General features: G+C 48.9%; 4 protein-coding genes across 4 annotated transcripts; 3 read left to right on the forward strand and 1 right to left on the reverse strand.

Moving 5' to 3' along the window:
- Positions 1–165: 165 nt before the first annotated feature.
- Positions 166–2150, forward strand: Pdw03_3922 (pH-response transcription factor pacC/RIM101; the record flags this gene model as incomplete). Its single annotated transcript, XM_014676201.1, has 2 exons — positions 166–390; positions 450–2150. The coding sequence occupies 2 exons, from the start codon at positions 166–168 to the stop codon at positions 2148–2150; spliced, it is 1926 nt and encodes a 641-aa protein (XP_014531687.1).
- A 1276-nt stretch (positions 2151–3426) lies between these two features.
- Pdw03_3923 (uncharacterized protein) lies at positions 3427–3941 on the forward strand (the record flags this gene model as incomplete). The annotated part of the gene is made up of 3 exons (XM_066100626.1): positions 3427–3455; positions 3714–3734; positions 3788–3941. 3 exons carry the CDS (start codon positions 3427–3429, stop codon positions 3939–3941), a joined length of 204 nt encoding a protein of 67 aa, XP_065956026.1.
- Positions 3942–4102: 161 nt separating this feature from the next.
- On the forward strand, positions 4103–4857 carry Pdw03_3924 (Zinc finger, CCHC-type; the record flags this gene model as incomplete). Its single annotated transcript, XM_066100627.1, has 2 exons — positions 4103–4172; positions 4229–4857. The coding sequence occupies 2 exons, from the start codon at positions 4103–4105 to the stop codon at positions 4855–4857; spliced, it is 699 nt and encodes a 232-aa protein (XP_065956027.1).
- Positions 4858–7919: 3062 nt separating this feature from the next.
- Pdw03_3925 (uncharacterized protein) lies at positions 7920–13034 on the reverse strand (the record flags this gene model as incomplete). The annotated part of the gene is made up of 1 exon (XM_066100628.1): positions 7920–13034. One exon carries the CDS (start codon positions 13032–13034, stop codon positions 7920–7922), a length of 5115 nt encoding a protein of 1704 aa, XP_065956028.1.
- Between the last annotated feature and the right edge of the window lie 670 nt (positions 13035–13704).

The following is a 13704-nucleotide window of genomic DNA, read 5'->3' on the forward strand; positions in this document are numbered from 1 at the left end:
AAACCCCCATTTTCTCTCTCACCCTTCCCCCCCCCTTTCCTTCCTCGCATTGTATACATATAGGGTGTTTCTTCTCTATAGTTTGATCTTCTTAGTTTGCTTTGTTTTGTTTTTTTTTTGGCTCTCTAGGCATTCCGCCAATTCCAGACCAAGCTTCTTGGCATCATGACGGAGAACCATACCCCTTCTACGACGCAGGCGACGTTGCCTGCGCCTGTTGCTGAACCAGCGCCGATCCAGGCAACTCCGACTCCTTCCGCCTCAGTCACAGCGACTGCTGTCGCCGCAACTGCGGCGGTGAACAACCCTTCCATGAATGGCGCCGGTGAGCTACTGCCTTGCCAGTGGGTTGGATGCACTGAGAAGTCTCCCACTGCCGAGTCTCTATATGTAAGCTTGATTAATCAATCATAAAAAATGCAAAGAGCATACTAATAATGACGGTATAGGAGCATGTTTGTGAGCGTCACGTTGGGCGTAAAAGCACCAACAACCTCAACCTGACCTGCCAGTGGGGCACTTGCAACACCACAACAGTCAAGCGTGATCACATCACCTCCCACATTCGCGTTCATGTGCCACTTAAACCTCACAAATGTGACTTCTGCGGCAAGGCTTTCAAGCGCCCGCAGGATTTGAAGAAGCATGTCAAGACCCATGCGGACGACTCCGAGATTCGCTCCCCCGAACCGAGCATGAAGCATCCTGACATGATGTTCCCCCAAAACCCTAAGGGTTATGCTGCTGCAACACATTACTTCGAGAGCCCGATCAACGGGATCAATGGTCAATATTCACATGCGCCACCTCCTCAGTATTACCAACCGCACCCCCAACCTCAGGCAGCCACCAACCCGCACTCCTACGGCAATGTGTACTATGCCTTGAGCCAAGGACAAGAGGGAGGTCACCCTTATGACCGTAAGCGAGGATATGACGCGTTGAACGAGTTTTTTGGCGACTTGAAGCGCCGCCAGTTCGACCCCAATTCCTACGCCGCGGTCGGCCAGCGTCTGCTTGGTCTGCAGGCCCTTCAGCTTCCCTTCCTCAGTGGCCCTGTGCCTGAATATCAGCAAATGCCTGCGTCGGTTGCGGTCGGCGGCGGTGGGTACAGCCCTGGTGGCTCTCAACCTCCCGGTTATCACCTTCCCCCCATGTCAAATGTCCGAACTAAGAACGATCTGATCAACATCGATCAGTTCCTCGAGCAAATGCAGAATACTATCTACGAGAGCGATGAGAATGTGGCGGCTGCCGGCGTTGCCCAACCTGGCGCGCATTACGTGCATGGTGGCATGAACTATCGCGCCACCCACTCCCCACCAATCCAGCTTCCGCCAAGCCACATGACCGCAACCACCTCAGCCCCCATGGGGGCTGCTTCGGCCCATTCGCCATCGGTCGGTACCCCAGCTCTGAGCCCGCCTTCTAGCGCACAGTCATACACCTCCAACCGCTCTCCTATCTCCATGCACCACGCTCACCGCGTGTCCCCCCCTCACGAGAGCGGCCCGGGGATGTACCCTCGCTTGCCATCGGCCACTGTCGCCGACAGCATGTCTGCAGGCTATCCGAACACCTCAGGTGCCGCGCCACCCTCTACTCTGAGCGTTGCGTATGACCACGACGATCGTCGCCGCTACACGGGTGGTACTCTGCAACGCGCCCGGCCAGCCGAGCGTGCTTCCCCCGAGGACCGCATGGACATCTCCCATGATAGCAAGTATGACGGCGAACGCACTCCCACCAAGGCCGCCTTGCATATCTCGGAGAGTCTGATTGACCCCGCTCTGTCGGGGACCTCGTCGGATCCCGATCAGGAGGCAGCCAAGCGCACTGCGCAAGCAGCCACTGAAGTCGCCGAGCGGGATGTCAACGTTGCCTGGGTTGAAAAGGTCCGTCTGCTTGAGAACCTGCGCCGCTTGGTTTCTGAATTGCTTGAAGCCGGTACTGCTGAATATGATGCGCACACCTCGTCGGCTTCTCCAACTCCAGGACTTGATGCCATGGAAGGAGTCGAGAACACCAAAGAACGCGCTGCTTCTGAGCAGCTTAGGGAAGAGCCCAAGTCTGCAAGCGAGGGGGTCTTTTATCCCACATTACGTGGTGTGGATGAAGACGAGGATGGGGACTCGAAAATGCCTGAGTAAAGTCTTCATATCTTGCTGCCTTTGGCTGTAGCTTGATTTACGCCGTAACGACATGTGTTTAATTGCCTCTTCTGCGCTACACCCCCCTTTTCTACAAGGTCTTCTTTGTTCTTTTTAAGGCTCTCATGTTTGCTTGTTTGTTTTTTTCTTCTTCTTTCAATGGAGGCCTTTTCTTTCTGCTTCTTTTCAGGTCCTTTCATCTCAAGTTAGTTTTCTTATTTGTATGACTATCAGGACTCCCTGGAGCCAGTTGAATTCGCTTATTTCCGTAAAGTGATGTTTGCGTCTTGGATCCCTTTCTGTAGAATGGAAGAGTGAATGCGATGTTACCTATGCCCTCTCGATCGACATGTCAAACCCAAAGAGGCAAAGCAACATTCCAGGCTATCCCAGATCCGGGATGTGACGCAAACGGGCAGATCTCATTTTGATCAAATCTGGGGATCGATGGAGGCACATGTGTGAAGAAAACTCAGAATTACATTTATAGTAATTTAGGTGTTGTTAAGGGCTATGTGCATAGTAAGAGCAATGGAGAGAAAAGAAATAGGATAAACCGTTACCTACATATGTACATGTAAGGATAGGACAGAACATATGTACCGGATAATGCCTGGCACTCGAGACCTTTCCCTTTCCGTTTTAGTGCTCACCCCTTGCCGCTTTTTGATCACTGAGTAAAACTGAGCACGTCCCTGAGTATCATGACTTGATCACGGGACATTACATAATCAACTGATCTGCTCACTGAGCATCACCTGATTATCCCGTGAGCACCCTGATCCACTCACTGATCATCATCTGAGCACTCTGATTTGATCACTGAGTGCTCACTGAGTGTAGGGATGAGCGGGCTGAGTAAGCAGCATCAATAAAATGCGACACGCTAATCCCATCACGTGCAACCCTTCCTATTTAGATCGCCCATCAAAAAAGGACTGGCGCAATCATCGTGACCGTTCGTTCTAGCGGTCTCGATTCTATCCAAGTAAAAAGCCTCACAGTGGGGCTATACAACCGACCTATTATTTTCCTATTTCAGCCTATGCTCCTGGGAATACCCCTCGGGATACTTCGCTTACCAGCCCGGCGATCCCCTAATCGGGCTTTGGATTACTACTAGGGCGAGGGCGATTGGATGGATTTTCTTGAAGAATTAGAACCCTTCCATGTATCAAGCCAACTGGAGGAATCGGTATTCAGCAGGTGACGATGATGAACCACTTCTCCCTCCAATGAGCGCACAAGCCGAAGGCTTTCCTGAGCGTATAACATCATGTCTTTCGCGCCATTGCTACGTAATCCGTAAGCCGAAACAATCAATAGTAATACCCCGATGGGCTCCTGGGAGCCCGCGGGGCGTTCCCAGGAGCCTATTAAGCTGTTTTAAGGGCCCATAGCTATTTCGTTCGAATCCTAGGAACTCTAAACATCGCCCCCTCCCCCTTAGCATTTCTGCCTAAAGTGATGCCATCTCAAAAGGGATGTATATTTAGTCGCTTGCTCCAAAAACAATGGTCTTCATCATTCCTCTGCATCCAAACCACTTAGCCAAACAAAAAGACTGCTTTTGAATATACCACAGTGAGTTCAGCCTTCATTCACTCGTTGTTCTGCATCAACTAACCGTACTCCAGATTGGTATTTCTATCGCTCACCATGGTCGAACCAATCAACATCACTCGGCGACAACGCGGAACTGAAAAGACAAACCTACGCCGTGGTGGTTCCTGGCGTGACTTGTCGATTCTCTCCCTCCGCCACGGACGCGAGGAGACAGCTGAAAGCTGAGAACGTCAGACGAATCTCTCCTGCTGCCGAAATCGTATACATGAACTGGTTGATGACCGAGAGGAAAATGGACGAAACGAGGCCAGAGTCCGCGAAACTCATGATGGAGTTCGCCGACCCATGAGCTGCCAACCAGGCCATTCTACGTGGTCTGGCGATCCATGGAAGGAACCACCACTGCCAGTTCTTTGACGGAAGTCACCACCTCCAGAAATGCTACCGCTGCCAGATGTACGGACACATAGCCCAAAATTGTAAGCCAGACAACCACTGTGCCTACTGCGCAGGGGATCATGATTCCAAGGAGTGCCCACATGCGCACGACTGCCGCAAGGCCAAGTGCGCTGAGTGTGTCAGGCACAAGAAACCCGATCTCAGTCACTTTGCCTTTGATCGGGGATGCCCTATTCGGGGCGAAGAGCTGGCAAAGATCCAGCTCAACAGACGCCAGGGCCCGCAGCTACACCCGGAACGATATAGCGAGCCCGCCACGCCGCCATCCAGCGAAGAAGATCACCCTACACCCTCCGAAACAGCTCAAGCGGATGCAAGAGCTGCTGAGGCTAGAGCTGCGAAGGCCGCGAAGAAGAAGCCATTAAGCCGCTCCCGCTACCGGATGAAAAAGCGGCGCGTTGTCGAGTCTAGCGAGGACAGTCAGGAAGAGATAGAAGAGGACCTTCGCGCCCTATCCAGCTATGGCGCCCAACCAGTCGACTCTGTAAACGATGTGGTAGTCATCGACTCGCCGAGAGAAGCTGTCACCTCTGAGAGCCCCGCGCTCATAGGTACACAGCGCCGAGGGCGCAGCGAGAGCCCTGACAAGCTCGAGGATACGACCAGCCAGGGTGCCCCACCCGCGCTATCTACACGCCGGCAAACACGGAAGGCCCTCCTTGAAAGACTCTCAATTTTATGATGCCAACTCAGCTCCTCGGCCAATTCAGGAGCCTGCCGACCACCTACCGAGTCACCGACAAGGTAGACTCGTGACCCTGGAATCTTAGATCCCCTCGCTTGTTCCATTTCGGGGCCCCAGCACCACAGTGAGTAATTCCCTGCGTCACTGATCACCTTTACGGCTTGCCGTGTGAGTTGCTGGACAGTACGGGCTTCGGCCCCGCAGGGATGAAAGCGATCAACTGGAGACGGGGATGGCGGGTTTGCCCTGTTTCCTTCGGGGTAAACAGTCATCGTCATGTGATATAGTTGTCCCGGCTATCATGTAGTGCCATGCGGGCAAATCGGGCTTCACAGCCTGACAGATCCGCGAATGAAATTTACTTACTTATGTCAGACTGGGATATGGCCCCCCCTAGGCCCTAAATAGAAACCGAGGTTTTTTTTTATGGTCTAGTGGTAAAATAGCCGTATTTTTTCCCACAACTTATATTATTCCCTCCTGACTTATAGGCATCCTTTTGCCCTCTGGCTCTAAGCTGTCAGACCCAGCAACTCTCTTGGCAGGTCTTGAGTGGTCTGGGGAAGATACATCGATTGGGGCGAAAGTACGGTCTCCGGATTCTTAATGTATTGAGATTTAAGACGACAACAAAAGGGCTCCCCTTCTCTCCATGCTTCCCAGCCTCCCAGCTCTGTATTGGAGCCCTAAAGCCACGCTCGGTGAATACTCTAGCAGCTTGCTACCAATATCCCTATATATGACTTGGAAATGCCAGATTGTTGCTGGTTGGCGTACGTATGACAGGTTCACTAACAAATATTCCTGGCCCAGCTGTCAATGCGTGATGCCATACCTTCAGCAACTCAGTTTTTCTTTGTAGGTCCGTTTTCACCTATATAAATGAATTCATAAAGATTGTATTCAAGACCGGAGACTCGATTTGAATTCATTTACCGTGGTCTAATAGCACCAGTTCGGTAATCAGCTTGGTCATGGCGGTTTTGGATACGTATTTGATACACGGGCTCAATACTTCTCTCTGTAAGGTAATTACGGTTCTTCTGATCAGTCTGCACAGCCACCGTTTTAAGACAGATAAGCCACAATACTTATTAGCCTCGTAATTTTCGAGATACATGAGACAACTATGTTTCTGTAACATACCTTCATCGTATATTATTCTTTCTCTCTGGTCCCTCAGAATCAACATTCTTTATCAGTTGATATGCCATATTATGATATACATTTCAAGTCTCTTTGTAACTACAATTGTTCAGGCGGCCTACATCGGCTTAGTTGCATTGTTGCGATTGATCTGTAATAGCCCTCAGCTGTCACGATCCAACCTTCAGGGCGAGTTCCAAAGGTTTGACCGCTGCGCCAGGAGCAAAGGACCAGAATTCTAGGGCGTTTCCTAAAACCACGTTAGCTATATAAGGATATGGTTCGTCATATCAGTCACTAAACACAGGGGTTCCTCACGTGAAGGGTACAATTAGTCAATTACATTGATGCGTTGTTACAGGAGACAATAGCTCTAAGATCTCGGTTCATTGTGCCTGTTTACAGGAGCAACAGAGCTAGCTGTTCTCAGGAGCTTTGGGTTTCCTAAAAGCCAACTACTTGAGGGGTGGTAACGGTATAGTCTTTGAATTTATTAATATGACAGGAAGGGCACAGGTGCTCCCGGGAACGAGTCAGAATGGGTGGCGCTTTTTCCGCCAAGAAGTTTAAGTCACTGGAGTTGATGACCGACCTTGACCCGTTGACCATTTATTACACTATAATCGTGAGGGCTGATACAATCTTCAACACCAATCTAGCTCCATACTGCTATAACACCTTGACTTAAGACCTGCGGTCGTGCGAGCGCATCTGATACAAAAGACCAGTGGCATATGTACTACTGTGTCATAAAATTTGTTTGCAAACTTTGCAGTAACGCCCTATTCTCCCAGATTCTTCATAGAGCCTGAGGGCAGTCGCGATATTCTGGTAGTATCGAGAGTACAGAGTCGCAGAAAGATTTCCGTCAGAGCCAATTTCTTTCTCGTCATCTGTGACACTTTGCATATAATCGTTTCGTTCTTTCAATAGCTTCCGTATTTCTTCGTCGACAGGGTTCCCTTCGGCATCGTAATTTGCTGGCATATCCAATGGCGGAGATAGAGCATCCAAAAAGAGGGGAAACTCAACAACCTCCCACGGGACTGTGCCCGCATTTTCCCAATCAATGACAGACAATATGTTATTATTGCTATCGATGGCATTGCTGTGTCGGAAACCTCGGTGACAGAGCGGGAAAGGGCCCTCATCTTTCACTAGGAACAAGTGGGCGTAGCAAAGGGTCAGGTGAGTGCCCCAAAATCCAAGCTGAGGATTGAAATGCGGATGTCTGCTTGAGTCTGTGCTTTTGGCTGGAGCGATCCCTTGTCGTTTGTAGCCAATCAAACCAGAGCGCGTCAAAACACAAAGAATGCTCCCTCACATAAGTACACTGTAAACGAAGGATCTTTGGTGATATCTTTACCCCGAGACTGCATAGGCAACCAGAATTGGTCAATGGGTTTGACACTACCATCATTTCTATGCCGGCGTACGAAGTGGGCTTTTGTAATTTTATTGCTTTTAGAAGAGTCGATTGGCGAGGACCATCCGTTAGAAAATAAATCAACCTAATGCCTATTGGGAAATTTACGGATAAACTATTATCCTATGTGATACACATCTTTGTCGCCTGATCGCCCCCTTCCTTCCCTCAGTATAAAAGCCTTCGATGCTCCTGACTACACCAAAATCTGATATTTCTTCAAAAAAATCGTTTCTTTACCAGATGGCCACCGAAAATACCTGTTGATGCAAATACAATGATAGTATGTATGCATGTAAAACAGTATTCAATTGGATGGACGGGGAGAGAGAGAAGGTGAGAGTGGAAGGAAGACTATCTAGTTGGTCTATCCTACATGTGATGCCTGAGGCATCCAACATCCCCCTCATAGACCATGTTCCATCAAACTCCCCGAATTCTGATTCTCATAGTAAAATCCTGCAAATCATGCATTTCAAATATGCATTTAAATCATGCCGATCAAACCAACAAAAGTCTCAAATTGCTCCTTTGCCAATGCTTTTGTAAAACCGTCAGCTGCGTTCTTCTTCGTGTCCACTCGTCTAATGTCCACATGTCCCTGTGCGACAGCATCCTTAACAAAGAACCATCGTAGATCGAGCCATCTATTCGCGGATTTGCCACCTTTCTTAGTGAGCAGCAATTGCGAATTGATATTGTCTGTATGAATCTCAATGGGACGCTGCTCTGGCAGCATAAACGAGCGAGCAATCTTGCCTAGCCACATTGCATCCCGAGTAGGTTGATCTAGTGCACACCATTCTGCGACAGTGGTCGAATTGGCAGTGATGGTTTGCTTCTTTGTAGTCCATATGACTGGAGAGCCGGCGAAGTACCATATACTTCCTTCGGTTGACTTGCTATCCTCCCAGTCCGCATGAGATGCGTCCACATGCGCATAGAATCGAAGTTCTGGCGTACGACCAAGTGTAATGCCAACGTCAGGCATATGTCTCAGGTACTTGACGACGTGTTGCATGGCGTGAAGGTCTTCAAATGTAGGGTTCGCCAAACGATGTTGCAAGCGAGTAACTGCGAAGCGAATGTCTGGCCTAGTCTTGACTGCTAGCCAGTTTAACATGCCGACAACTGATTGATATTGATCAAATGAATCGTCATCTAGCACATTGGATGCATTGGCAGGTGACTCTCTCCATGCGGCTGGCAATGGTGTATCCTTCCATCCAGAACCTGCATTTGCAGTACGTAGAACCTTCTGAATATAGGCTTCCTGAGACATAGTGATCGTGCAATTGTCATAGTCTCTGTGTAGTGCACAGTTCAGATACTGCTTTGGTTCTCCGAGGTCCTTCAAATCATAGTACTGGCGGAGTTCATTGACGACTTTTTCGATATCTTCGTCTGTAGGTGCTGCAATGATAAAATCATCGACATGAATCATCATAATGGTCAACTCAGTGCCTTTGCCTTTGACATAAACACAGGGGTCATCATCCAACGGATGGAAACCAATCTGACGTAGTTTGCAATCCATCTCTTCGTTCCATAAGAAAGCAGAGTCTCGCAGTCCAAAGAGCGCTTGATTAAGCGTGCATACCCATTGGTTCTTGTCACCTTCGGCGTCTGCATACTCGAAGCCTGTCGGTTGTCTCATATAGACTGTCTCCACGTCTTCACGTGAAGCATTGAGATATGCGGCAGTGAAATCAACCTGTCTCCATCTAAGACCATACACGGCAATCAGTGTAAAAACGATTTTGATCATGCATTCGGCGACAACAGGGGCATATGTTTCTCCATCATTCTTGTCCTGGAAGTTGCCACACACGACCCATCGTGCTTTGAATTCGTAAACTTCATCTCTGGTGTTGGATTTGACAGTGAATCGCCATTGACCTGGCAGAATCTTAGCCTTTGGTGGCTTAAGAATCAGGCTCCATGTGTTTTTAGCCACGAGATCACCCAGTTGTCTCTGCATAGCATCTATCCATTGAGGCCAGAAAGGGCTCTTCTGTGCTTGCTTGTACGTAGATGGTAGATCAACGTCCTTTGCGTATAATGGCTTCCCATTGTAAAGAAATGGCTCGTCAATGTCAACCTTTGACATTTCGGCTTTATCCATTGTCATATCAGCTGTTGCTGACATCGCACTAGGTCCCGCAGACCCCTGTCCATCACCCTCCGTCAAGTTATTACCGCCTGATTCCTTCGCTTTTGCCCTCTTGGCTGTGCGTTGAATGTCTCGGTCTCGCTTCTCGTACTCGACGGCGAGGTGCTTCTGCTCCGGATCGTGGTATCGGTCGGGTGCGATTCCGATATTCGCTCGTCTCGATCGTCGGGGTGGTGGTGGAGCCGGTGTAGCTGGGTCTTGAGAGATAGGGTCTGGTGACGATTGAATTGAGATGATTTCACGACTAGGTGACACACTAGCTTGTTGAATTGGAGACGAGAACGGGTATTCGTAAACTGCTCTCTGTCTCTCTGGAGAAGGAGTCAAGTCATCTGATTCCTTACTAGCAGATCTCTCAATGTTGTCAGCATCTCGACGAACATCGTCCATGCTCTCAGCTAACTGAGATACTTGGGTAGACAGCTGTTGAAGTCTCCTCCAAAGGTCTTCTTTCTTCTGTTTAATGACATCTGGAACGTTCTCTGTTGGAGGGTTCGTAATCTCAGTAATTCTTGCGCCTGTCATCATAGGCTCCTCCCCCACAGTAGGAAGAAAACTTTGAAACAGTTTGCGTTGTCTCATTGGTGGAACAATTGTCTTCTGTGGTGTCTCAGGCATTGTAGATGCACTACCATAGATTGTTGGAAGATGAATTGTAGACGGCGTGACAGGTGCCATCTGTCGTTGTTTAATCTCTGGCTTCGAGATCTCATCGTCTTGTGTTAGTGAGACAGGCATGAATCCGACGACATCGTTATCTCCATCTGGGTCCTTTGGATCGGTAGGTACTCCGTTGACTAGCATTGATCCCGTATCATCGTTATCGTCATCTCCGGGTTGTGGAAAGCCAACATCACGAGATACCACTAGTTTCCTAGTAGCTGGATCCCATACTTTGTAAACATGACCACCGTCCCCCTCATAACCAACGAGCTTTCCTTTCCATGCTCTGGGTGCTGCTTTCCTAGCCTGAATCCTCTTAGGCTTCGGAATATGAACGTATGCAGTTGTTCCCCATGGTTTAAGGTGCTTCAAAGAAGGCTCTGCGTTTGGAAACTCGAGCTCTTGACGCCAATGTGTTAGCGGCGAGATCTTGGTTTTCGGATTGATCAGTCTGTTGTAGATGTAGATGGCTGTGTCTGTCGCATATGGCCACATCTCTTCCGTCATCTTTGCATCAATAATCATCGTTCTCTGGATGTCGTTGATATGTCCACCGAAGCGCTCCACAGTGCCATTTGGTTCAGCAGTGTATGGTGGTGTGATCTCGAAAGTCATACCATGCTTCTCACCCCATTTGATGAACTCTTTGAACTCTGTGCCACCATCCATTCGCCAGATGCCTGGGTATCTGCCAGTGAGCAATTTGATCTTTTCACAGAACGCAGTAAGCTTATAGTAGGCATCACTTTTGTTCTTCAACATGATTCCCTCGATCAGTCGAGATGCATCGTCGACGACTGGCAACCAGTAGTTCTCTCCATTTGGTCCGGTAGGCTTCATTGGTTGTGTATCTACGTGGAATTTCCATGCCACATCCTGCACCCTTGCCTGTGGTTGACGAGAAATTTTGAGCTTTGATTTACCTTGGAAACAGGCATCACAGTCGAAATGCTCCGTGCCGTATTGTTCATCATCACCTAGCTGTTCAGCATGTTGTAATGTGGAGGCAATTCGTGCTTTTCCAGCATGTCCGAGACGTCGGTGGATCTCGTACGCAGTCACTTTGTTCACGAATCCAATTTCTTCATCATCAGAATCGGAATCTATGTCAGATTTGACCTCATTGGGGTCATCGTCGTCTTTTGGACTGACAAGGTACGGGACACCAGTTGATGTATCTCCATACCCCACAATGTCACCCTCACCATTTGTGAGATACTTAGTACGTGTGTCATAAGAGATGTCTTGCTCTTCAAGAAGCTTTTGCATGCCTAATAGCTTGCCGTGTCCTCCTTGAGTATAGTAACCAGTTGTCATAAACGAGTGCGTCTTACCATTTCTCCCTGGCAGAGCAGTTCTCACAATGATTTGACCATGACCTAGCGTGACAACTCTATTGCCAGAGTAGTCTTTGTACGCATAGGCAGTGTCAGGATGATCCAGTTGGTATGTGTGAAAGTCTTCGATGTCATGCGTCAATGTCTTGTCAGATCCAGTGTCAAGCAACCAATCGTTCCTCCTATCAACAGAATTGGCAGCTGCAACAACCATATTGTTTTGTCCATCTTGACGTTGGGCTCTCTGGATTGCCTTTGAATAGGCCCAGAGGTTGCCGGACGGTTCCCACGAAACTGGAGGGTTCTCACTGAGATAGGCACATCTCTTCGCAGTGTGTGGTCCAAAGCCACAGAATGAGCACATGTTGTTGTCATCCTTTTGTGTGCCATTACGCATCTCATTTGCGTATTCATGAATGTCTTTGCCATCGGCAGGCTGCTTGCGAAGACCCTTCTTCTTCTTCTTTTTAGCAGTAGCTGTATCATCCTCGACGGCATTGGTATCTTTGTTGGATTGGGTGTTGTCGTCATTGTGACCGTTGTTGTTTTGACCACCTCGGCCACCTCGGTTTCCTCCACGACCACCTCTTCCATTGCCTCGGCCTCGGCCGGCATTGTTGTTGTAAGTAGCATTAGCGACACCTTCCATGTCAGCTGCTGCTTGAAGTGCTCTCCAGTACTCCTCCACCTTGTCGAGGGTGAGTTTCTTAGGCTCCAGACTTGCAACTTCCTCCCTAATGAACTGTACTTTCATGACTTCCAGTTCAATGTTTTGAAGAACTTGTGATAAGCCGTGTGATGGGTGTGGTGCTGCTTTGAATCTAGCTAGCACGTGGTACTGTCGCTGGTATTCCTCAATGTACTCGCTTGCCGAGTTGTAGTCCGATCGTTTCATCTTGTCGAACTTCCGCATCTCGATAAACGCTGTCTGCATCCGATCACTTCCTTGTGTCATTGACATGAGTTCGTCATACAGTTGATCGGCATATTTAGGCATCTTGGACAGGTTGCGTAGTTTGTTCTGTAGGGTGACGTCGATCTGGTTGTACATCCAGCTAGCAACCAAGCGAGACCAGTACTTCCATCTTCCGAATGAAGCATGCGACTTGTGAGGTCTGGGAATGTTGCTGTCTAACAACCATTCCAATGCATATGGGATCAGCTGGTAAGCCAGTGCCTGTTTCCAACCACTTGGATCAGTGTCATTGTGTTCCAGTGTCCGAACTTTCTGGATTTTGGTCATTGCAATCGCTGGAAGACCATGTCCCTGATGGGGCGGTGTGTTGTCCTCATCCTCACTATCACTGTCATCCTGTGTGAATTGGATCGGATTGGTAAAGGACGGGATCTGGGGTTCCAATGGGTTGGTCGATGCATCAAGCGGGTGAGGGTTGGTGTCCCCCTCGTTGTCCGTCTCGGTGTCGGCCATGATTGGATGTTAAAGCTAAACGGAGCTTTTGCCGGCGGGGCTCGAAGGATTTCCTAGATGTTATTGGCTGGATCTGAATGTTGTGTCACACACAGAGGTGGGTCCACAGTGGGGTCAGATCGTCAAAAGTCTCCAGTTGAAAATGGCTTCAGAGAAAAGAGTTGCTAGTGGTCCAGCTAGCAGAAGAGGCTCATAACCTGATGCAAATACAATGATAGTATGTATGCAGGTAAAACAGTATTCAATTGGATGGACGGGGAGAGAGAGAAGGTGAGAGTGGAAGGAAGACTATCTAGTTGGTCTATCCTACATGTGATGCCTGAGGCATCCAACAAATTACCCAATGCATGGTTAGGGCAGCACAGGATCACAGTTCTGGATATCCGTGACCGGTCAGAATTGTCTCCATTCATTGCATTCGACCCATTGAGAAGCCTAGTTCTTGAGCAAATCCAAGAGATTCGATCATTACAGAAAGAGAAATGCCTCTCATTCTCAGCCGTGCATCTCAACGCACTCTGGGGCCGAGGTCTTCAACTTCGGATGGGAAGTTCAAACCCAGCCAACCTTGACTGTCTTCTGGTGGCACGAGAGGGTTATAAAAGGAAACCAGCAATGGTCGGTTGTTTTGTAGAGCTAAAAACTCAATTTGCAAGTTCTGCTTGCCCTG

This window comes from Penicillium digitatum, chromosome 1 (genome assembly GCF_016767815.1).
Source record: "Penicillium digitatum chromosome 1, complete sequence".
Lineage (NCBI taxonomy): Eukaryota > Fungi > Ascomycota > Eurotiomycetes > Eurotiales > Aspergillaceae > Penicillium > Penicillium digitatum.